General features: G+C 39.6%; 1 protein-coding gene across 6 annotated transcripts in view; it reads left to right on the top strand.

Moving 5' to 3' along the window:
• The window catches only part of IFT122 (intraflagellar transport 122), an 89,264-nt gene that overhangs the window by 4,585 nt on the left and 59,870 nt on the right, over positions 1-24,809 (top strand). For 4 of the 6 annotated variants that reach the window (XR_006102091.1, XM_042450964.1, XM_042450965.1 and 1 more), the window contains exons 4-11: positions 629-707; positions 2,796-2,872; positions 3,635-3,701; positions 5,031-5,177; positions 11,099-11,266; positions 13,818-13,893; positions 18,752-18,943; positions 21,173-21,311. Coding sequence is in view for 5 of the 6 variants with exons in the window: in XM_042450964.1 (XP_042306898.1) it covers positions 629-707; positions 2,796-2,872; positions 3,635-3,701; positions 5,031-5,177; positions 11,099-11,266; positions 13,818-13,893; positions 18,752-18,943; positions 21,173-21,311 (945 nt within the window). In the remaining variant the exon portion in view is untranslated. The remainder of the gene's footprint in view (positions 1-628; positions 708-2,795; positions 2,873-3,634; positions 3,702-5,030; positions 5,178-11,098; positions 11,267-13,817; positions 13,894-18,751; positions 18,944-21,172; positions 21,312-24,809) is intronic. The other 2 variants (XM_042450966.1, XM_042450967.1) reach the window with 2 other exon arrangements.

Raw genomic sequence — 24,809 nt, forward strand, 5'->3', positions numbered from 1 at the left:
CTGACCCTGCTTAGCTGCTAAGATCAATTGTAATTTTGGAGTCAGGTACATTTCTACAACTCCACACAAAATTGCTATCAACTGACTCTACAACCCTAGTTAGGAGAGGCATACCTTACCAGTTATGTCAGTGTCATACAGAAGCAGGTTGTGACCAGAATCTTTTTGCTGCTCTGTGGCCTCATAACTACACTGGTATAAGTGATGGTGGGCAGAAGAACAAGGCTGCAGGCTCAATGGCCACAAAGAAGTAAAAAGAATCAGGCTGCTCAGACTCTGGGCCCGAACAGACAGGCCAAACTAAAGCCTCTTCGGGTCACTTTGGAGGTATGCTGTTTAAATGATGCATGTGTTTTAAGAGTCCAAAAGCCACGCCAAAGCCACGCTCCAGTCCTAAGGACTGGAGCACAACTCTGGCACAGCTCCTGGCCTCTTAAGATGCAAGTGTCATTTAAACAGCATACCTCCAAAGTGACCTGAAGTAGTTTTATTTTGGCCTGTCTGTTCGAGCCCTGAGTGTGTATTTCCTTATCACTAGTCACACATCCTTATTATTCTGGGTGCTTTAGATTAAAAGCTGCAGTAAATACATTTCATAACTTTCAGTGACTTCCACAAAATTTCCTAGGGAAGCGCTTTGCTTCTGGAGGTGCAGACAAAACTGTCATCATCTGGACATCAAAATTAGAAGGAATCCTGAAATACACGTAAGTAATTCCTTCATGATTTTGCATATCTTATTTATTTAAATAGCAGTTTTCCACAACTGCTGTTACTATTCCTGTTAATGATGAATAAAAAAAATAGGAAAACAGAAAATGATACAAGCCTATAGGTGGAGTGGTGTTAAAAATGCAGAGCATTGTATCCAAGATTTAAGAAAAGCATCGCAGAGTCTAGAGATTGAAAAACTTAATACTTGGGATGGTTCCCATTACATAAAGATCTTGAAAGGTTTGATATATTCAGTGCACTCCTGAGTTCTTAGCTGTGGTGTACAGAGCTTGAACTTAATATCTCCTCTTCAGTTCAACATTAACATTGCAAATTCTTTACATCCAGTATTTCTGCTACACTTGCAAAAATAGTATGTGATTCTTTAAGATAATTTTAAGATGTGCTTTCACTTCGTCATCAAAAGGATAAAAGAACAAGCTGCTTGGTTTGATATTACTTAAGAATTTGTGTGATGGTATGTACAGTATTAATAATTTGTGCAAGTTTGCAGTATTTCACAGAGAGGTGAACATGTTATTACTTTTAAAATTACATCCTTTTATCGGTTTCAGTAGGCTTTGCACATGCTGAATATACTTTATAGACCTGGCAAAAAGACTAAAATCAGAATTACTTTCTCTTGAGTTACTTTTTTACTTTTTTATTCTGGAAGAAGTTTCTCCTCTTGCCCTGTTAAAGAATTGCATCTATTTAACTACTGTTTAATGTGGATTTTAAAGTTTATTGGCCCTTTTTTAATTTCTTTATTTTATTTATATAAGAATTGCTATCCATTCTTCAGGTAAAATCTCTCAGAATAGAAAACATTGGCTAAGTTCTTGTTCAGTAGTTACAATATTGTAAACTAAGCTAGACTAACAACATTGCAGCTACTGGTGCCTTAGCTGAAAGGTTTCTGAAGCACTGGAAATTGGGGTGCTGGGAAGTGATGTCTGCATCCCCCTTTCCTTTGTGAGGTGCCTTGGGCCCAATGGGTGTCTCATGCTGCATGTGCTTGACATGCCCCATGACTAGTAGAGGGCTACAGATATCATTTCCCACTACCTAATATGGAGAACCTCAGAAATCCTTTGATTTTGATGTTGGCTAGTTGAAACACCAGGGTTTTGTGAAGGGAGCAACATTGTCATATGTAACTACAGCAATGGAGCTCTGTCATCATAGTTATGTCTGATGAGGCAAATTCTTGGCCATCATCTGTCTGTTTTTCTGTTGGAGGCTATTTCAATCTGTGTACAGACAAGTACTTCTATTAGTAAAAAGTAAAAACATATGCACACAAAATACAGTATGAATCAGTAGCAGCTGAAATACAGATGAATCAAATTAACTTTATATAAAAACTTAGCTTTTAAAAGCCCTAGAGAAATAATAATGCATTTACCTAGGATCAAAATGGCATCAAGAATTTTATTTATGAAAAACAAAATCTTAAGGAAAAGTTGCTTAAATTACACCATCTAAGGTGTTAAGATAGGACATATGAATAAGTGTTTATGATTAGCACTGTGTATTTATCAGGATTGCAAAGAAAAGTGCAAGATATACCTATGTAATTTTCCTCATGCTCATATGATTTTTCTTTTCAGATTAATATTTCACACCTGAACATTTGTTGAAACCTATTTGTTTGGGTCTAATTTTTGTTCAACTCCTGTGATAGTATGGTAACTCAGAGTCTTGTCGCATGACAAAAGAAAGCTGACATGCAGTGAGAAAGAAGTGGCTTTTTTGCTTACCTCTCTGCATGCCCTCGGAGCACTTTTGTTTTCTTCCCAAGAGAGATGGCCATAAAAGTGTGTCTTTTTTCACACTGGAAAAATCCATTTAGCAAAAGGCATGCTTTTATGAGTGTCACTGGAAAGAGAACAGAAGTGTTATGGCATCATACAGAGTGGTAAGTAGAAAACCACTTGTCTGCCAATGTATGTTGGTTTATTTTTGTCATGTGATAAAGCTCTCAGTGAAGCTCTTCTTCAGATTATTTCTAAAGGTTTTTGTTTAAGTTAGCTACTTTTCAGAATGCTTTTTCAGTGTTATTGGTCAATTTGTTTCAGGCACAATGATTCCATACAATGTGTATCCTATAATCCTGTTACACACCAATTGGCATCCTGCTCCTCCAGTGATTTTGGTATGTCTTCCTCATTTTAGACCTCTTTAGAGCCTAATCTTACAGCTTCCCATAGCATTAAGGATGTAGTAATTTCAACACCATAGGTGTAAGCTGTGCAACAATTAACGTTGTGAGTTGAATTTTCCTCACGCCATGGAGCTTCCCCCTTCTCCTTTACTCACTACAGCTCCTTTTGAAAGTCTCATTACTTTCCAGAATAGATTCTGTGGATGTGCACAAAAAAATCCTGCAAGGGCACAGGGAATTGCCCCCACCTTTTCTGCTGGCAGGAGGGCCAAAATGCATAACCCCCAAGACACTACGGTATGAGACATGTAGGAAGCTGTGTTTGTTTGGTCACCTGACATGTTAAAGTTCATAAATGGCAGCAGCTTCCCAGGGTTTCAGGTGAAGTCTGTTTTTTTTACATCAGGTATTACCTGGAATCATTTTGACAAGAGTTGCTTGTAACTGAACCTAGGGCTTTCCATATGTAAATCTTTGCCACTGAAGTGTGGTTGCTCCCTTTAGTCCTTCTGATGGTTGGTGTTGAGTTATATTATGTTAAGTTGTTGTGTGGTGCATAAATGTTAAGTTGTTGTGTCATGTAGAAATAAACTAAGATAAGATATATCATGAAGGATAGGTGGGCCATGGAATACATGTCTGAATACATATTTAGGAGGGCCTAACTTTCACAACCTTTTTAAAAAAGTGAATGTTTCTTATAATTTTGACAAAATAGCTTCAATTTCACTGTTGTGCTATCTTCTTTTGAAGGTCTGTGGTCTCCTGAACAGAAGTCAGTCAATAAACACAAAGTTAGCAATAAGATCACCTGTTGTAGGTATGCAAATATATTGTTTAAATATAACCATTTGTTTTTGCAATGATAAAGCATATATGGGTTGGTTGCAATAGATCTATGGTGGCAAACCTATGGCATGTGTGCCAGAGATGGCATGCAAAACCATTTTTCTGGGTACCCCTGTTTTTCCTCCTACCAGCTATCCCGGGCCTTCAGCTGTCTCTGGAGAGGCAGCTGAAGGCCTGGGAGGGTGTGGGGGAGGTGGAGGAAAAGGTGTGTGTCTGTTTCTCCTCTTCCTGGGCCTCCGCCTATCTCTGGAGAGGCAGCTGAAGGCCCGGGAGAGTGGGGGAGAAGTCTTGCCCCAGAAGTCATGCCCCTGGAAGGTGGAAGTTCTGCCCCTAGAGGGTGGAAGTCCCCCCAAAAATCCCACCCCCTGGAAGTCCTGCCCCCAGCACCAGGTAACTCCCAGTGCTGGAATGCCTTTTAGTTTGGCCACCCAGTTCCTAAAAGGTTTACCATCACTGCAATAGAATGAATAACTGAGTTAACATACAATAGAGTTAAAACCAAAATTTGGAAGACGGTACAGTAATATGCACCATGGTAGCAAATTAGTCTTTCTTCTGCATAATTTCATGAGAATGTATGCTTTCCCAGATGAGAACAGTGAAATTTAAGCAGTAGCATTTTATTGAAGACATGTTAAAAATTACTGTCCAGTTGAAGCAGAGATCTCCTTATGCTGCTCTTTTGAATTCTTGAATTCTATAGAATTCAAGAACAGGGATGGACAACTGCACAGGAGATTGAGGCTATTTTTCCTCCCTGCGCTCAACTTTGGGGCACACCTCAATTGATACAACATCACTTCCAACCACCATTTTGGCTGATTTGTGGGCATTTCCCCTTTTTGTGTGTTTCTAGGAGGGTGAGGAGGCCTTGGGGAGTTAGGGGAAGTAAACTCCTACATTTTTCAGGCAAGTTTTGAAGATTTTGGCAAACAATTGCTTGAAAATCATCCCAACATTTTTAAAAAATTAATTTTTGCCAGGGTCTGGTAGCTTTGGCAGCTTTGGGGGTCCCAAGCAGCAGATTTAGAAGTTGCAAGGACCTGCATGGCCCACTCTTTGTCCATCCCTGCCTTAGACCATAAGGCATGTTTGATTATTTTCTTGAAGTTTAATTGGATAAAACTAAACATTCAGATAAATGTTTGTCACTGTCAGTGGAGTAACATAGTATAAGAGATTAACAGTTCCTCTTGAGCTTTTTATCCCCCTCTTTCCCATTACAGAACTTAATTTCTGTCTTGGCCCTCTCCAGTGTTTAGTTGATGAATATTATTTGAACTTTCTTTTTACTTTTCAGTTGGACAAATGACGGACAGTACCTTGCCTTAGGAATGTTCAGTGGTGTTGTCAGCATAAGAAATAAAAATGGGGAAGAGAAAGTAAAAATTGAAAGACCAGGTGGCTCTTTATCACCAGTGTGGTCTATTTCTTGGAATCCATCAAGGTAAACTTTTTATCTCTTCTTTTAAAGAAATATTTGCAATTCCAACTGTTAACAGGCTTTTGTACTTTTATTGTTTTCACTTATTCCTTCTATATACAGCACTGCTGATTCTTGAGACTTATTTGATTTCTGCTAATTTTTATGGATTTAGGCTTAATTCATGGAAGCAAATACATTATTCTAGATTTACAGTAGTCAGGCTGCATCCACACTGTAGAAATAATCCAGTTTGACACCACTTTAACTGCTGTGGCTCAGTGCTATGGAATTCTGGGAACTGTAGTTTGTTGTGGACCCTTGTCTGACAGAAAAGGTTAAATGTTTCACAAAACTACAATTCCCAGACTTCCATAGCATTGAGCCATGGCAGTTAAAGTGGTCTCAAAACTGAATTATTTCTATAGTGTGGATGCAGCCTATGAAAAGAATGATTTGTTTTTTTCTGTTATTAATTTCCATGTCATGTATTTGTTTATATGTGGAAGGTAACTTCAAAGGCTAGGATTATTAAAGATTCACTCTTCCTGGGATGTCTAATTATTTGAGGTGGTAGTGAAAAGCAGAGGAGTACACCATCCCCAGTTATAACAATGCATGTAATTTGAATTATTGTCTTGCTGTTTCACTAATAAGCATTGAAGAAGAAACACATGTGTAAAACTATTTGTGATTATTTACCTGTGCATGTGTTCAGTGTGTTTGAAATAATTTATATTTTATTTTTGTGATAAATGTAGAGAGACAGTTTTTAAAGTATCAACCAGCACATCAAACAAGTCCATTCTAGAATAATGCAGTTAATCACTTAAGATTATAAATTTATTGAAATCATTAACAACACAGAAATATTTGAGTATCATAGCAGACTGTTTCAGCTTCTGCCTTCTTAGAAAAAAACAGCTGGTATAGAATACAGGGGATGGAGTATTCCAGAGTAAATACATGATGTTAGGTGTTACACTCTACACGTTATTTAGAAGCATTTTAAAGCTATATCTTGGAACTAACGGGAGTCTACAAATAACAGATATTGCAATTACAACATTCTAATAAAAATGAGCATAATTTCTACATTTAGTCATAACAGTTAAGTTCCAAGCAGAATAAGAATGTTGTTGCTGTCCACCTAAACACTATCAAAGTTGTGCTAGTCTCACCTTTTTGAGGAGCGAATTCCTCAAAGAAAAGTTCTTGCCACAGAAAATGTCCTTCCATGTTTTTCTACAAACTGAGCCTTTGGGTGGTGTGGCTTTTAACAAGGCCTCTGAAGATTCTAGCAATAGCATTTACATTTCTATACCACTTAATAGTGAGTTCAGCGCTCCTGGCTGCGTTCCCACTATGATTTACTTCGAATTGCAGATCATGTTAAATGTCTGTCGTCCCCACTTGTTGTTGGTTTTGATCCAATTCTGATCTGATAGAGTTCCATGAAAGTGGAGTAAAAGCAGAAAACCCACTTTTATTTGACAGTACTTTTCAAGTGTGCTCAAAATGTGGGAATGACTTTTGGATCAGAATCACATCTCACTGGAGGGACTATGGCAGAGGGGTTGGCTTGAAATCAGCTGCTTGAAATCCACCATTTGAAATCCTATGAAGAGCCTCACTAAACCTCTTGACTGCTGACTTTCAGCAAATGAAATCCTTTTGTTTCAGACTGAGGGGGAAATCCCCCTCCCTCCTTCTCCTCTACTTTCCAGCTTTTTGTCTGTAAAAATGGAGGAAAAGAGTCTCTTTGTCCTTTTCAGATTTCAGATGGCATTTAGGCTTCTGAATCTGACCATTGTCGTTTCTCCACTGTAAGAGTTTAAATGTATAGTGCGCCCTTGCTTTATGCAGGGATCCGTTCCAGACTCCCCTGCGTAAAGCAAGTATCGCCTATGCTCGAGCCCCATTTAAATGAATGGGGCTCATGCACACGGTGGTGTGGCGGTGCGATGGTGCACACGTGCCATGGGCACAGGGCCCATTAGTCTCTATGGGACACGCCGCCCCTTCTCCCTACGCGGCTTTCAGCTTATGCTGAAAGCCGCGTAAAGCACGCTTGCGTGTGATGTGGCTGCACTGTATTTTTTGCTTTTCTTTTGGAGGGGGATCTGTTGTGTGTGCGTTTTAATAATCTTTTGAATCGGAAATGCGATTTCTCATCATCTTGTAGAATCACCGAAGGAAGCAAGGGCTTTCCTGTCATGGCCATGCGGCTACATGGCTAAAAAGTAAAGAAAGTTGATGGGGGAGGGGGGGAGGGGGGGAGGGAGCACCACAAAGTATCCTCATTTAGTCGAAATTATGGCTGGCTGTGTTGCCGAAATTATGCCTGGCTACGTCACCAATGATTCGGCAATGTGATCAGTTTCATTGGCATTTAAAGGGGGAGGGCAAAGTTGTGACACAGATATAAGTGGGAACAACAGTGGGGTAAAAAAACGCCCCAAAGCAGTTTACAATGTATTATCCAGTTGCCCCCAACAAGCTGGGTACTCATTTTACTGACCTATGAAAGGATAAAAGGCTGAGTCAGCCTTGGAGCCTTGGGATCAAACTCACAGCGTTGTGGCTGTAGTACTGGCATTTAACCATGGCCACCCAGGCTCTTTGAGATGATCTCAACTATAGGCATGTTCATATGGACAGGAGATGGTCTTTGCAAAATGTTCTGGACTCAAGCTGTTTGGAGCTTTATAGAGAATCACTATCACATTTAATTTGCTTTGGAAACAAATCAGAAGCAAGTGCAGTTTACGTAAAATCAATGCAATCTGCTCTAAAACGCATATGGCAGAAAGCAGTATGGCTAGTGCATTCTGCACCATTTGTAGTTCCCAACCAAAGCATTTGTCACTGTTGCCAGTTCTAACTTTTCCAAAAAGAGGCAGAACTGGCAGTAAGTCTCATCATAACAACCACCTGTACATGTAGGAACAACAGTGGAAAGAGGAGCACTCCTAAACTGCTAAACTAATCCAAATCCAAAAATTCAAACCGAAATCCAAAAACTTCTAAGGATGCTAACCTGAGGGACTCCAATGCAATCTGGAATAGGCTGTACTGCAATCTGGAATAGGCTGTACTCTTGTTCAGTGATTATCTGTGTACCAGTATGATCTCTGACATGTTTGGATTGAGCTACAACTTGTTGGCCTGATTCTAGTTCATTATTGCATCCTGGCATCTCTTCAGTACTTCCATAGTCTTTGTGGCTGTCATTAAAAAGGAGAGCTAAAACTGTTTATTTTTCAGCATATTGATGAGGCCATTTAAACCTAAACTATCCCAGCCATTTCTTGCTGATATTAGAAAACAGGGTTGAACACTGACCTTCCAGCACCTATTTCTGAGACTGTTCAGCAAGAGAGGATCAGAACCACTGTATTTCCAGATGCCAATCTACAGCGCTATATAAATAAAGCATAATAATAATAATAATAATAATAATAATAATAATAATAATAATAAACATATAGGAAAAGCACCATAATTGAGGATAGTGAATGCCATAGAAAGTTTCAGCAAAACTAGGAAGGAAGTGCTAACCTTTGTCTAGTTCCCAGTATAGGTCTTTAACAAAGGCAGTCAAGGTTTTCAGTTTCAGATCAGGGCCTGAAGCCAGGTCAGAAATGATGACCAAAGTTCTTTGTATTGTAAAAATAGAAGAAGTTTATATGACCAGTAAGCCAGCATGATGTAGTACTTTGAGTGTTGAACTATGATTCTGGACTGGACACAAGCGTTTGAATCCCTGCTTGTTCATGGAAACACACTGGCTGACCTTAAGCAAGACACACTCTCAGTCTCAAGGGCAGGCAAAGGCAACCTCCCCCTCTGAACAAATCTTGCCAAGAAAATTCAGTGATAGGTTTACTGTAGCATCACTGTAAAATGGAAATGACTTGAAGGTACACAACAACAAACATATGACCAATGGTTGGCTGTGATTGCCCACTGTTAGCTGTTGGGGAGAACCACCTATACATTTAATTGCAAAATGTTATGGGATGATTTTTGACATGCAAAAGAAATTGGATCACAGCAGAAAAAAAACCCGTGTGTTGATTTTCCTTCTGTTTTAACAATCCAGAATCGGCCCATTTTGTAGTTCACTGTTTGAAGTGCCTGGCTGTTAAAAGTAGATTTATGTCCCTAGTTGCTTGGCTAGCTAGGATACAGGCTGGCTCTCATTTATCTGACTTACATTACTTCTTCTTCTTCTTCTTCTTCTTCTTCTTCTTCTTCTTCTTATTATTATTATTATTGAAAACATGAAGTAATTATATATTCCAAATACATACAATATTTTTCTGATAATTATACAAAATTACAGCTTACACAAATGTTCCAGTGGCTCTGTTATTTATATTTGCTGGTGCCTACACTTCACAGCATGATGTAATGGTTTCGGCATTGAACCTGGACACTGTGGGACTAGGGTTTGAATACCAGCTGGGCCATGGAAACCCACTTGGTGACCTTGAGCAAATCACACTCTCAGCCACAGAGTATGGCAATGGCAAACCCCCTCTGAAGAAACAAGAAACCCCATTTTCTTGGCAAGAAAACCCCATTTCCATAAGGAAAACAACAACAACAAACATTGCTCACTAGTCTCTGCATTTAATTTTAACAATTAATGCATGACCATATTTTTTAAAAAAATCCATATTGAAGGAACTGAGAAAACTATTTTTTATGTGGGGGGACTATCAAGTTTCAAACTCCATGAATGGAAGCATGAATAATTGTTACAGCTAAACTATACCCAAGTCTTGAGAAATCATTGGAGAAATAAAGCACGGAATAATTAATCAGTTCTATCTTTTCAGATTGGTAGGAGGTAAATACAGTCGTCCCTGCCGATTCATGGGCTTGGAGTCTGTGGTCTCGCCCATTTGTGGATGGCAAGCAGGGAGGAACAAAATGGTGCATGCGCCCAGGAGCACACCACCATTGAAATAAATGGCAACTTGAATATCGGCATTTTCCCGGATTTTGTGGGGTGGTGGTGTCTGGAACAGATTCCCCACGAATCAGGAGGGACAACTATTTTGGAACAAACCCTGTACATTTTATGTGATGTAATTTAAAAGTATATTTGTTCTTTGTAGCCCTTCCTGTCTCATTAAAGAAGGTAACACTAATTCAAGGAAAAACAAATGTAAAACATGTTCCATTTAAAATAAACAGGAAAAACTGAATTTGTAATAACTCTGATCCTGTTTTCGGCATAATCCACTGCATAAAAGCAAGTTTAGCGATAATCAAATGTTACTGAAAAATTCTGAAAGTCCAGTGAATTTCTTTGCAAAGGGAGTCTTTGCAAAGTGAGTTTATAGTGTAGCTGCCAAGAGTGCCTCTGTGTTTGCCTAGCTGCTTTGACAGATAGCAATCTCACAAGATACTCTTGGTTAATTTAGTGATAATGGTAGAATGTGGGAGAGGAGTCATCTAAAGGCATAAAGACCAAGAACCATTACACACTTTATACGGCAGCAAGTATCCATTATGTGTACATGTAACAAGGCACTTCAACCAATCTTGGCTGTCTGGTACATGTAATTATACCAGGGTATGTATGTAAACAATTTTGTAGGTACTTCATGTAAACAGTTGGTAAGTACATGTAAAACAAATGTTACATCCAGTTTCTTAACCTTTCAGTGTTTGGAAGGCATAGTGTTTTGACAGTTTGACAATTTCCTGGCATTTTCTTTATGTTGCTGTACCCCACAGAGCCATGGTGTCCTAACTGGGCGAATAAAGGACTTTGCATTGATAAGGACTTATTGTTCCAATTAATAAATTTCATAGAGGATCGTTTAAAAATATTTCTTTAATGTCAGGGTAGTCAAGCTTGCATTAATATATTTTGAAATTTGAGTTTTATAGCAGTGGTTATATGAATGAATAATTGATGTTTACAGTCGATGGGAGAATCTCTGGACTGCTAGAGACAGCGAAGAAGAGGAGGAGGGAGGTCACACCTGTTTAGAGGACATACCAGTTCTGAAGTCCATCACATGCAGTAGTCAGGGTAGTGAGGCAGAGGAAGAAGAACATGAGGAAGATGAGAGTCCTAGGAATGCCAGCTCGTGAGTCAAGGATGTAAAACTTGGAACTTGTGTAAAGTTGTATATTTAAATCGTAACCTTCTGAAGTCTCAATATCAGTTTGTATTTTTAATTAACACGATATGAGCAACATTATGTGACTCCTTGAGGTTCTTCAGGAATAATCTCACAATGTTGCCCACGCTGACCTTTCCAACATGTTCCTAGAATCATAGAGTAATAGAGTTGGAAGAGACCACAAAGGCTATCCAGTCCAACCCCCTGCCATGTAGGAAATCTCAATCAAAGCATACCTGACAGATGGTCATCCAGCCTCTGTTTAAAGACCTCCAAGAGGGAGACTCCACCACTCTCCGAGGGAGTCTGTTGCGCTGTTGAACAGCCCTTACTGTCAGGAAGTTCCTCCTAATGTTGAGGTGGAATCTCTTTTCCTGGAGCTTGCTTCCATTGCTCTGGGTCCTAGTCTCTGGAGCAGCAGAAAACAAGCTTGCTCCCTCCTCAATATGACATCCCTTCAAATATTTAAACAGGGCTATCATGTCACCACTTAACCTTCTCTTCTCCAGGCTAAATATCCCCAGCTCCCTAAGTCATTCCTCATAGGGCATGGTTTCCAGACCCTTCACCATTTTGGTCGCCCTCCTTTGGATATACTCCAGTTTCTCCACATCCTTTTTAAATTGTGGTGCCCAGAACTGGACACAATATTCCAGGTGGGGCCTGACCAGAGCAGAATATAGTGGCACTATTACTTCCCTTGATCTAGACACTATACTTCTATTGATGCAGCCTAAAATCACATTGGCCTTGTTAGCTGCCGCATCACACTGTTGACTCAGGTTCAACTTGTGGTCTACTTGACTCCCAGATCCCGTTCACATGTAGTCTCGTTAAGCCAGGTGTCACCCATCCTATATCTGTGCATTTCGTTTTTCCGCCCTAAGTGCAGTACCTTACATTTCTTTGTGTTGAAATTCATTTTGTTAGCTTTGGCCTAGCTTTCTAATCTATTAAGGTCATTTTTAATTTTGATCCTGTCCTTTGGTGTATTAGTTACTCCTCCTAGTTTGGTGTCATCTGCAAATTTGATAAGTATGCCTCCAATTTTGTCATCCAAGTCATTGATAAAGATATTGAATTGCACTGGGCCCAGAAGAGACCCCTGTGGGACCTCCTTTTTAATACTCTAATCTGAATTTTCATGTTTCCAGTGTATTTGTCTCATATTTTCCTAAATTCATTTGCTTGACACAAGTTCTCAGAGCTTGGAGGAAGCTGGTGTGGGGCATGTTTGGGAAAATATCCATGCTATTGCCACACAAATTGATTCTAGGAATCTTCAGCTCACATGAAGAAGCTCCCTTGAGTTCCAGCAAGCAGTTGAATGGGTCAATGCTATACCGGTCAACTGAGCTCCTGAGCTGACATACGTAGTGTTTTTCTTTGAATAGAATTGTTTCATAAAATCCAATTAAATGGAAAGTTGTGACTTAGAAATAGACGAATGTTTACTTAAAATTTTGAGCAACGGAGTTTCAGGAGGATAACTGAAGTAAAATAAGACACTTCTGCTGGGATAGGAGAAATATTTTAGTTCTAGAGGTGTATGTATTGTGATTTGTCAAGTTATGTGCAGCTGTGTGAAGGAAAATTATATATTCAGTGAGACAGAGTAACTGTTCTTCTATGAGAGTGAGATTGATGGATGTGTTTCATGCAATGGAAGATGGAGATCAGCAATAGAGATTCCAGGGGTAAGTCCTGGTGGCAGGCAAAATATACTGCAGGGGAGGAGAGTGGAGTCTTGACAACATGGAGGCCAGAGTGTGTGTTGAATCATGGAAGTTATAGAAGTATAAAATTTGAGTATTACACTTTAAATATAAATGAAGGAATGTTGCTTTAAGTTTGGATATATTGTATTTCCCTTGAGCAGGTAGAGTTAGATGCATTTCCTAACCACCAGTGACTGCTAAAGCCAACTTCATTTACAAATTGAAGTTAGATTATGTAAATTTCTAAGCAAGCTAAAATCTCCTTTTTTCCCCCACAATGCTTAGAATAAAATGAAATGTGTATCACACCATTGCTGTAGGGCACATGCTTTGCATGCCAACGATCTTACTTTGAGTCTTTGGTGTTTCCAGGTAAGGCTGAGAAAGACACTGCTTCAAAACTGCAGAGGTTTGCTGCCAGTCAATATAGACAGGATTGAGTTAGACATAGATAGGGGGGCATAGATCTGTCTATGGGACATAGACAGCTGTCTCAGAGTCATACCATCTACTGTTAGACAGCTATCTATGACCCACCAGGCCAAACATTTAAGAGATAAGAAACTACATAGAAACCCCACCATCACAGGTGTTTTGTTATCAGTCCTTTTAGGTTAAAATCTGTTTCTTTAGTACAGGTGCAAATTTCATGCAGTCATTCTGCCTTAGTGCTCTTGATACTACTGCTGTCTGACATATGTCATTGTAGTAGAAAATACTAGAGGCTATCTGGTGCTTGTAGTTGAGGAGGGCTGTTTACTACATAACATAATTGGGCTTTCTTTTGTACTTGGCAGAGATGAACACAATGACATCTTAGCTGTGGCAGATTGGGGACAAAGGCTTTCCTTTTATCAGCTGAGTGGCAAGCAAGTAAGTTATATGTTAATACATTGTCTTGGAAAACATACTTTGTTTTTTTCTTCCTTGTGAAGTGATGTTGGTTGTTAATAGTTCCTCTTATCATGTAGCAGAATCTTGAAAACCATAGGTCTGCTTTCTGGCCATTTTATTGCATTTTTTGTAGTATGTTTGTAGTATTTTTGCAAGAATTTATATTATTATTTATATTTTACAGTGCATCTTTGCTTTACGCAGGGGATCCGTTCCAGACCTTCCTGTGTAAGGGAAATAGTGCGTATGCTCGAGCCCCATTGGATATAATGGGGCTTGTGCATGACGCGTGGCGCGCCATTGTTTCTTCTGTCGCACGGCTTTCAGCATAAGCTGAAAGCCACATAAAAGGTGCCCGCGTATGATTGTTATTATTTATTATTATTTATTTATGGTACTGTATTTATACCCCACCCTTCAGCCCTAAAGGCTATCATGTATGATGTGAGCACACTGTATTAATTAATTAATTATTTAATTTAATATTCTGTTTTTCTCCTGCCAAGGAACCCAAGATAGCTTTCAAAATTTAAAATAACAGTTTAGCTAAAATTATACGGTTTAAAATACATAGTTAAAACATTATTAAAACACACATGAAATGTCATTAAAAAGATGAAACAAAATAAAAATAGAAGCACACTTTATTTAAGTATTGCTCTGACATATGAGAAAAAATGAGTCAAAGGCCCACTTAAATGAAAAGATCTTAACCTGTAAGCAGAAAGAGAGCAGAGAGGGGCTTCTCTGAACCTCCTATAGAAAGAAGTTCCACAATATAGAAGCAACCACCGAGAAAGCTCTTTCCCATGTCCTTTCCAACTGTGCCTATGAAAGTGGTGGGAGTGAGAGAAAGGCCTCCCCCAAAGATCTTAGAACTCTGGCTATTTCTTATGGGAAGATATGATTTTTTAGATAGTCTGCACTCAAGCCATGTAAGGCTTTAAAGGTCATAACCAGAACTTTAAATTCTCCCTGGAAATGGATCTGTAGCCAGGGAAGCCGTTTCATTAGAGGAGTTTCAACAGGGGATTCCTGTTACCAGCCCCAGTCAGCCTAGTTGCAGTGTTTTGCTTGTCCTGGAGTTTCTGAACAGTTTCCAAATACAGTCCCTTGTAGAGTGTGTCACAGTTGCCCAAATAGAATATAATCAAGATATGTGTTACTGTAGCCAGATCTGACTTCTCAATGAATGGGTGCAGCTGGCACATTAGTGCTCAGATCTGAGTTCAGGAATATGTCCAAGCTGCAAACCTGAAATTTCAGGAGTGTAACCCTATCCAGTTCAGGCTGAATACCTATTCCCTGATCTTCCTTACAACTGGCTAGAGGCATCTCTGTCTTATCTGAGTTAGGTTTCAGTTTTATCATCCTCATCCAATCCCTTACTGACATTAGACACTGATTTGGTATAGAAACAACTTCCTTGGAATAAGGTGGAAAAAAGAGTTGGATGCCATCAACATACCAGTAACACTGAACCCCCAAACTTTGGATGACCTCTCCTAACAGTTTCGTGTAGATTTTAAACAGACTCTACAGGCCAGGGGCCAGGATAATGAACAGGCATCCTCCAGCACCACCGAGTCCATCCCTCTGAGAATGATGGAAATCACTATTCAACAGTGCTACCTATTCTCATCACAGAGAGTTGCCCTAAAAGTTTACCATGGTCAGTGGCATCAAAAACCACTGAAAAGTCCAGCAGAACCAACAGGGACACACTCCACTCATCTAGTCCGCTGCATAAGTCATCCATCAAGGTAACCAAAGCTGTCTCAGTCCCATGGCCAGGACAGAAGCCAGATTGAAATAGATCTCATTAATCCATTTCATCCAGAAATTCCTAGAGCTGAGATGCTGTCATATAATCTGTTTGCACAGACTGAAATGTATCCGGTAACACAGGAGCCAAGTTTACATCCACTATAACCTCCAGGTCTGAGTGAATCTCAGCAGTTTTATCCTCAGATGTCACACAAATTGTTCACAGTGGGATGCTAAGTGGGGCAGAACATAAAAAGCCCCAACCGCTAGAGATAGCTTTGTTACATGACACTGTGCAGATGCAATAGTGGCAGAGAAGAAAAAATTCTTTGCTGCCACAACATGGCACAGGCTTTCCAATGAGCTCTAGAATGTATTTGGTTGGACTCATTCTGAGTCACCTGTCATTGTCACACTAGTCTCCATCCCATTCATTTAATCACTTCAAACTCCCTAGAAAACCTGGAGGCTCACTTAGCTCCACTCCATGAAAGAGGACACTCAGGGTCAATTGTGCCCATCATCTTGGCCATTTCTGTATTCCAGAAGTCATCTAGGGCTTTAACAGGATCACCTTCCCTGACAACAGGAAGCTCCCCAAGAGAATCAAGAATCCATCCAGAACCATAAGCCTTTGGGGGCAGACCATCTTAATTGGTTTTCCCCTCACACCTGCAGAGGCTCCAAGTCCCTGTGAGTCTAAACCCATCAGATAGTGATCTGTCTACAGCAGTGCAACTATAGGAAATTCCTCCACCCCAGATCACCACCATCCAGCTCAAGACAGAAAATTAAATCTAGAGTATGGCTGGCAACATTGGTGTCTCCAGAAATTACTTGTAACAAGCTCATGGTCATGATGGAAGGACATGAAGTCCTCAGCTACTGTCAACAGAGTGGTCTCTGCATGGATGTTTAAGTCTTCCAGCACAGGTTTGGGTGACTCCCATCACTACTGCTGAGACTAGCTCAGCAATCTCAAGAAGGGAGACTGTAGAGTAGGGGGTACACCAAAAGAATTTCTATTCTGTCCTCACCATGAACCTTTAAATACACTCAGACTCAGTAGACTGTAGAGTGGGGTACTTATTGAGGGAGATGGAATCCCGACAGGCCACTGCAGTTCCACTTCCCCTACTCCCCAGCCTTTGCCTGTTGTTCCACAGAAAATCCAGGAAGACAATTCTGGAAGATGTTAGCACTTTAACATCACCCAGCTAGGTCTTTATAATGCAAGCTAGGTCAGCATGCTCATTAAGGGTCAAGGTTGTTTTCTGATTAATCAACGTGACATTCAGCAGCATGATTTTTAGCTAAGGGAACCTGTTACCAAAGTTATGCAGACTATTTAAAGTGAGAGCAGCTTGGAGCAACCTATATCTTATGGCTTTCTCTTCTCTCATGATGGTAACAGTGACTCCGCAGTTCATATGCCCCTCTATCCACAGTTGTTGAAATGGCTGCTCCCACTCCAGTGCTAGTGTCTGTACAAGTCATAAGGAAAACTTGTATCAAATTTACAAGTTGCGAAGGAGATATCACCCTAGATAACAAGATAGTTGAAATAGTCAAAGAGTTCTCATATCGTGGTTCAAATATTGATCAGAATGGGGACTGCAGTCAAGAAATCAGATGAATAGGATTGGGAAGGACAGCTGTGAAAGAAATGGACAGGATCATAAAGTGTAAAGACATACCTATGAACACTAAAGTGAGGGTATTCCAAGCCATTTTATTCCCCATCATAATCTGTGGATGTGCAAATAGGACAATGAAAAAAGCCAGTCGAAAGAAAATAAAACCATTTGGAGAAGAGTGCTAAGGATACTATGGACAGCCAAAAAGACAAACAAATGGGTCCTAGAACAGATCAAGCCCAAACTATCCCTGGATAACTAAATTGAGACTGTTGTATTTTGAAAGTCCCCACATGCTGTGTGATGGTCCAAAACCTTTTATTTCTTAAAATCTGCACACTTAATCTAAGTGGACTCTCTGAGTATTAGAAGGATCTTCTAATACTCAGAGATTGAGAGTGCAGACTGCAACTCCAGAAATTTCTGGTGATAGCCCCTGAAGAAAGCCAAATGGTGACAAGGCTGAAAGGCATTGGGCTTTTTAAGAAATAAAAGTTTTTGAACCATCACACAGCCATTGGGTCTTTGTCTCCTTTTTCTCTTCTATGTGAATATGTGCTTTCCCGTTTTTTGTTCTGTTGTTTTTTGTCCACATTATGAGGGGAAAAAATCATTAGCATAGCAATAGCAACTTCATTTATATACCATTTCATACTGCAGTAAGGAGTCTCTAAACAGTTTACATCTAGAAGCTAATTGTCCCCAACAAGCTGGGTACTAATTTTATTGGCCTCGCAAGAATGCAAAGCTCAGTCGACCCTGAGCCCCTCACTGGGATTGAACTCACAATCTTGTGGTTTCTGAGTGAGTGGCTGCAGTACTGGCATTTAATCACTGCACCACCAGGGTGTAGAAAAGGCAATTATGCTAGGAAAGGTGGGAGGCAGGAAAAAGAGAGAAAGACCACATCCCAGATGGTTAGACTTAATGAGGGAGGACACGGGTCTGGGCCTGCAGGACCTGAGCAGAGAGGTTGAGGATGAGGTCCTTAGAGAGGTCTCATCCACAGGGTTGCCATGAGTCAAAGTCTACTTGCAACGAAAGAGAAAGCATTGTCCTCCTAATCTTTGGCTAATTCAAATGGAACTGTTTCTCAGGTGTAACTTTAGCGTATTTCCACAGATGTGTTGAGTTGTGCCAATTGTCAATATTATAGTCTATTTCAAAGCCAAGGATTGATAAACAGGATTATTGTAAGTGGGCTCCCTCCACTCTAGCTAGAGGAACAGAAATGGCATAGAAGGTAGACTTATACCTTGACAGTGCTAAACACTGACCAGAGTCTCTGGCTTAAGTGTGCATTGTGAAAATAAAAGGTTACTATAGCAGGTCTCATCTATATGTCACATTTACATTAGATTTTTTATTAATTATATGTAGTTTCAAAGATGCATGATTTTAAAAAATATTTTAATACTTTCATATTTTTATAGATTGGAAAGGATAGAGTCCTGAATTTTGACCCTTGCTGCGTTAGCTATTTTTCAAAGGGTGAATACATCTTGCTTGGAGGCTCAGACAAACAAGTATCCCTCTATACAAAGGATGGAGTGCGCTTGGGTACTATAGGAGAACAGAACACTTGGGTGTGGACATGTAAAGCTAAGCCAGATTCCAATTACGTGGTAAGAGTCTACTTGCAGAAACCTTGCTCATACATTTTCCCTCTCTTTTTAGATCCTTGCTTTTGTTCTTACAATCTAGTCTGGAGGGGCTGAACCATTTTGAAATGGCATTTTACATTTTTTCAGATGTCATTTCTAGGATCATTTCCCATAGTGTGAAGAAGCTCAAGCATACAGGATAACACAGTACCCTGATGGACCTCAATTCTTACCTGTATTTATAATTTTAGGTGTAAACCTAAAAGTATAATGTGTGAAGCAATACAGAGAGAGAATGATGAACCCTAGTGGATTTCATTTGGGCTGCTGCTGCAACTGGGTTTTCATCTTCTCTTTGTAAAGTCGAAGGCTTTCATGGCCAGCATCCATAGTTTTTTGTGGGTTTTTCGGGCTATGTGGCCGTGTTCCATGCTGGCAAAACGTCAGGAAGAAACTTTTCTGGAACATGGCCACATAGCCTGAAAAACCCACAAAAAACCACCTTCTCTTTCTTTCTGACTAGGAGCAACCTCATTATGATCACAAGGATCATTTTCCTTCTTCTCTCCTTGTTAGTCATCTTGGTGGCTGTTCTGACATTCAGTTACCCACTTTCATGGCCTTTGTTTCCTTGATTTTCTGTAATTTCCTGAGGGGTCCATATACAGGCTTCCTTTATTTAAATCTTGATCAGTTTAGCTTGATCTGTTATATAATGTGGAGAAAAGGCAGATTGGAACATTGACAGTATCCAGTCAGAGTGAGCCTGGCAACAGCCAGTGGGAATATAACCAAGAAAAGGTGGAAGCTACTCTCAGGAGCGGGTATGAATAGGCTGAGCGAGGCATATGTAGATAGATAGGGAATCGGATAAAATGAGACAGGAAGATGAGGACTGAGCTTAAAACTAGAGTTAAAGGTTTGTTTGACCCTGAGGGGGCTTTATCAGCCAGGGAGGCTGAAGTATACTGCTGAGAGAAGCTGTTGGATAGGGATTTTGAGTTCTCAGGTTAGGGACTAGGAGAGTACTTGGTAAATGGTGTCCAGAAAATCCTGAGGAATTACAGCCAGGAAAAGGCTGGGGAAACTACCATAAACCGTTTAAGTGGTGTATGGCCTCTTTTAGGTCAAATGTGGAAATTGAATAGGTGTGGTTAGGAAAATCATAAGTATCAACAAAGTTCTAAAGCTCAGGGTCTACTCATAAGTTTCATGTGAAACTGTAACCTAGAGACCACTTATAGAATATAGTAACAGATACTGTAAATCTTTGTAACTGTTTAAGCAAATAAACACCATATCAATTCTGAATAACAGCCACAAGAAAGATACTGTAACCAATCATCTGGTAAATAAAGTTTATTTTTTGTTTTGGCTGAACATGTGGTTGCTTGAGATATTTTAAGAAAATATAAATAAAACGCTACCATGAATTAATAACACTTTTATCGCTGGGAACTCTCAAAATAGTGAGTGCTCTATCTTCCTAAAGAGTGGCACCTGAGCGACTGAGCAAGTGTGGAAGGAACTCAAGCAAGGGATCTGAGTTCGAGGGTCTCATCACGCAATTTGGTGGCAAGCAGTGAGGTGAAATAAGAAAAAACTAACCAGGGGATTCGGAGGGGAAATCTCACACAGCATCCCATCAGTTATTGGTAGCAGCTAAGGAGGTAGCCGTCACATATTAGTGGCATTGGTGGGATAAAAAGACCCATTGTGCTGCCATGAGAGAAAAATAGTTGGGTGAATGAGACTGACTGTCACAATTATATAATAGATACATCTATTGCAACTTTTTATTACACTAGGGATTTATATATGGGGCTGCACGAAGTTAAAGAAAATGTGTATTTTATTAAGTTCAGCTACAGACAAGATGTCTGAGAACAGATCTCTGCAATGAAAATTCACTGATAACTAGCATTACTTACATTTTGAATAAATATTCAAAATCCTATCTCCCAAATATATTGGAGCACAAAATTCTCTTGTTTGCTTTCCCTTTCCTTCTGAGACTGAAAGTTATTGCTTGTTTGGAAAAAGAAATTGACCTCTGTGAAGTTTCAGTAAAGGTCAAGTAATCTTAGATTATTTTCACCTTTATTAGTTACTTAACAACTACAGTTCTCTGCGTATCATGCAAAGTAAAATGACATTTCCAGTAAATTCTGAGCTTTTTTCAGTCTTTCTAACTTATAGTTAACTTATGCATGAATTTGAACTTTTAGTAATCTTTTGCTTTCTTTTCAGGCAGTAGGAAGTCAGGATGGAACAATTTCATTTTATCAACTGATTTTCAGTACAGTCCATGGCCTTTATAAGGATCGCTATGCTTACAGAGACAGTATGACTGATGTCATAGTTCAGCATCTCATCACTGAACAGAAAGGTAAATTTTAGCAGACGTTCATGTAGCTTATTATTTGGGGGTGAGGGTCCCTCGCCTCTCACCAGTAATCAATAGCTGTCTGCATTTTTGACAGTAAAAAAACCCAACAACTTTATGTGGAATATATTTCTTTGCCTGTGTTCCTTGGATATTCCTTTTGCATGAAACAATATATTCTGCTGCCTCAGGAAACTGAGGTGCTGTACAGACAGCCCCTGAAGGGGTGGCCTGAAGCCTCCTCTGTCTTCGCCAGATTGGGGCCACAGCAACCACATGCCGCAGCCCTGATCTGGCCTTTCCATGGTGCAAAAAGGAGCCGCAAATAGCGCTCCTTTGGTGCTGCGTCATCTATGCCCTGACTCAGCACCCAGGCTGTGAGTTTACATCCTTAGCAGGCCCAGTTTTGATGTGGATGTTATTTTGGCTTTTTGTTCTTGATGCCAGTGATTGCTTATTAAATTGATTGTTTATTAAGTTGTTTTTTTATTGACGTGATGGTTTTATTGTTTGTTTTGGATCCTAAATTGTAGGCTACCCTAAGGCATAGGAATGGAAGATGCAGGGCTGGAATTATGCATTACCTTATGTTGCCTTCTGTCTCTGGAAAGCTTTGATCTACCAGAGGGATTTCAGTGTTGGAAGGAAAGTAGAGTATTGTCGACCCCCCTCTTTCCCATCAGTCCCCAATTCCTCCAGCAGATTTTCAAAAGGCATAAGGGTCCCCAGGGAAAGGGAGGAAATTGGCACCCCATTATCTTCTACTTTCTGCATGTGGAAGCAAAGTCTGGATTTAGACTATATTTTAAATAGTGTTCAGATCTACACTATTGCTTTACACAGTTGATTGAACCAGTGAAATATATCCATTCATCAGCTAGTTCTACATTTTTATACAATACATAGAGAAGTGTATAGCCCCTCTCCTATCATGCTGTCCTTGACAAAGTGTGATTGGAAGATTCAGGAATCCTGGGTGATTGTAGGCTGTTGTTGGGGTTTTGGGGGGGGGGGGGGGAATAAGTAGATACTGCAGAAGAGAGTTCAAAAAGTGAATTTTAAAGAGTTAACGGGGGATTTGGGGATCAAAAGAGATGAGATGCAGAGCTTATAATTAGAAGCTAGCACATTTTCCCTCCAGCAACAGAATTGCTTTAGAAATAAGAGCTTCGGCAGTCAGACCTGTGTATGAAGGTTGTGTTTACAATTGAAGTTCCATAAGCAGTTGCAGTTCTGCATGTCCCAAGTATTTCTCATCATTCTATATTCTTCTTTTCAGCTTTTTGTCACTCTCTGTGTACCTTTTTTCTGGGGAATTTTCTCATACTTTTTTACTTTGCTTGCCTGTGTTTGCACTGTACTCTTCTCTTTATGAAATAACAGTATTTCAGTATGCATCCTCCAAAGTAATAATTCATTCAAAATTAGCATTATCTTTCTCTATTCAAAATTACTATGAAAATAAAGGCCTTCTCATTGCCTGCTCCTAGACTCTGGAACCTCTCTCCTAAGGAGGCTAGAATGGTCCCTTCCTTCTTTCCTTCTATTGGCAGGCAACTTGGTTTTTAATCTGATGCTTTAGTTCTTTTAAGTGTACAGTTTGTTAACTTGTATGTTTTAAATTGTTTTAATGTTATTGACAGTTATGTTTTAATGTTAACTTAAAATTGTTGATGGCAATAACAGTAATGGAGTGAAAGGGTGGATTTATCTGACATTATAACTGAATAATCTGCCTAATAATGTGAAACAAGGGGACAAGGAATTAGCATTCCTACCAACAGTGGAGGCCTAACGTCCCCCCCCCCCATTTCTAATTGAAACACAAAGTTCAGAAATTAACTTTGGGAATATAAATACATTTTACACGGGTGCTGTGTGTCTGGAGAAATTATTTCAGAGTGGGAAGACGATTTCTTCGTAACTCTGCATCTCGTATATATTTAGATGCAAATCTTCCTAGTGCACATATTCATTTCTCCTTTTTACCACGCTTCACTCCTCATCTCTGGGTTGAGGTGAAAAAATAGTGCATAGTGAATTCTTTCTATATATATATATATATATATATATATATATATATATATATATATTAGCCAGTCCAGGAGATAAGGTATGAAATGTTACTGACCACTACTCTTCAAGCTGCCTCTGAAACCAAGCCTCATCTCCTTACTTTAATATTGTTTTGTTTAGTCGTCTGCTTTGTTTAGTCGCCCATTGCTCGGGGAAATGTACAGATGGGGGAAAAAAAACAAGAACATTTCATCAGCTAATTCACAGCTCTACATCAGTTACTTTTTACCAATAGGATCATCCTTTGGGACATGGGCAGGACAGGGACTGATTCACCAGTAGCCTTCTCTTCCCAAACCCTGTATCCTTTGGATTGTTGCCATTTAAACACACTGAACAAGATAAACTGCTTCTGTTGGTGGCATATTTCCACTCTAGGAATCAAAGTCTTCTTTTGAAAAGAAAGAAAAGATATTACAGCAGCTCTCTTTTACAAAGTTAATAGTGAAAAACAGAAAAGCAGTAGGGCGGGGGAGGGGGATAAGCTGAATTTTCCATTATTTATCTGTATGGTAAGGAGCCAAGCATCAGGATTTACAGTTCATATCGCTGAAACAGTGCACAGGAAGTTCAAATTGTGTATAGGTTCAGTATCCCTTATGTGAAAATCCAAAAATGCTCCAAATTTCAAAGCTTTTTTATGGGTGGTTGAGATAGTGACACCTTTGCTTTCGGATGGTTCAGTGTAATCAACCTTATTTGGAGACCAAAATTATTTAAAATATTGTATAAAATTGTTCTCAGGCTATGTGTAAACATAACTGAGTTTTGTATTTAGATTTGGTCCCATCTCCAAGGTGTATCATTATGTACAGTATATGCGAACATTAAAAGAGAAATAAATCCAAAATTTGAAACACTTCTTGTCCCATGCATTTTGGGTAAAGGATGTTCAACCTGTAGTATGTGTGGGAAAATAGGACTTTTTTGCATTTAGGTGACTTTCACCACTTGAGGGAGCACTCTTTCTAAATTCAGTCTCAGTATGTCATCTATTTAAACCTTGAGGTGTTCTTCAAACTGGCTCAGCCCTAAGTTTGGAGCACCAGCTGTGATGAAAATGGTAGTATAGGAAAGCAGACAAAGCATTACAGTTGCACTGTCACTTCCCTGTCCCACTGAAGCTGATCTGAGAGTTTCTCAACTATCTTCACTGTTCAGATAGTTAAACAGGGCTATCATATCACCTCTTAACCATCTCTTCTCCAGGCTAAACATACTCAGCTCCCCAAGTCTCTCTTCATAAGACATGATTTCCAGACTCTTCACCATTTTGATTTATTTATTGATTAGAGTACTTATACCCTGCCCTTCAGCTCTAAAGGCTATCAGAGTGGCATACAATTATTATTTTTAATTAGACAGTTCCCTGCCCTCAGGCTTAAAATCTAAAAAGACACAACACAAAAGGAGAAGGGAATGGTG

The sequence above is a fragment of the Sceloporus undulatus genome, chromosome 2, assembly GCF_019175285.1.
Source record: "Sceloporus undulatus isolate JIND9_A2432 ecotype Alabama chromosome 2, SceUnd_v1.1, whole genome shotgun sequence".
Lineage (NCBI taxonomy): Eukaryota > Metazoa > Chordata > Lepidosauria > Squamata > Phrynosomatidae > Sceloporus > Sceloporus undulatus.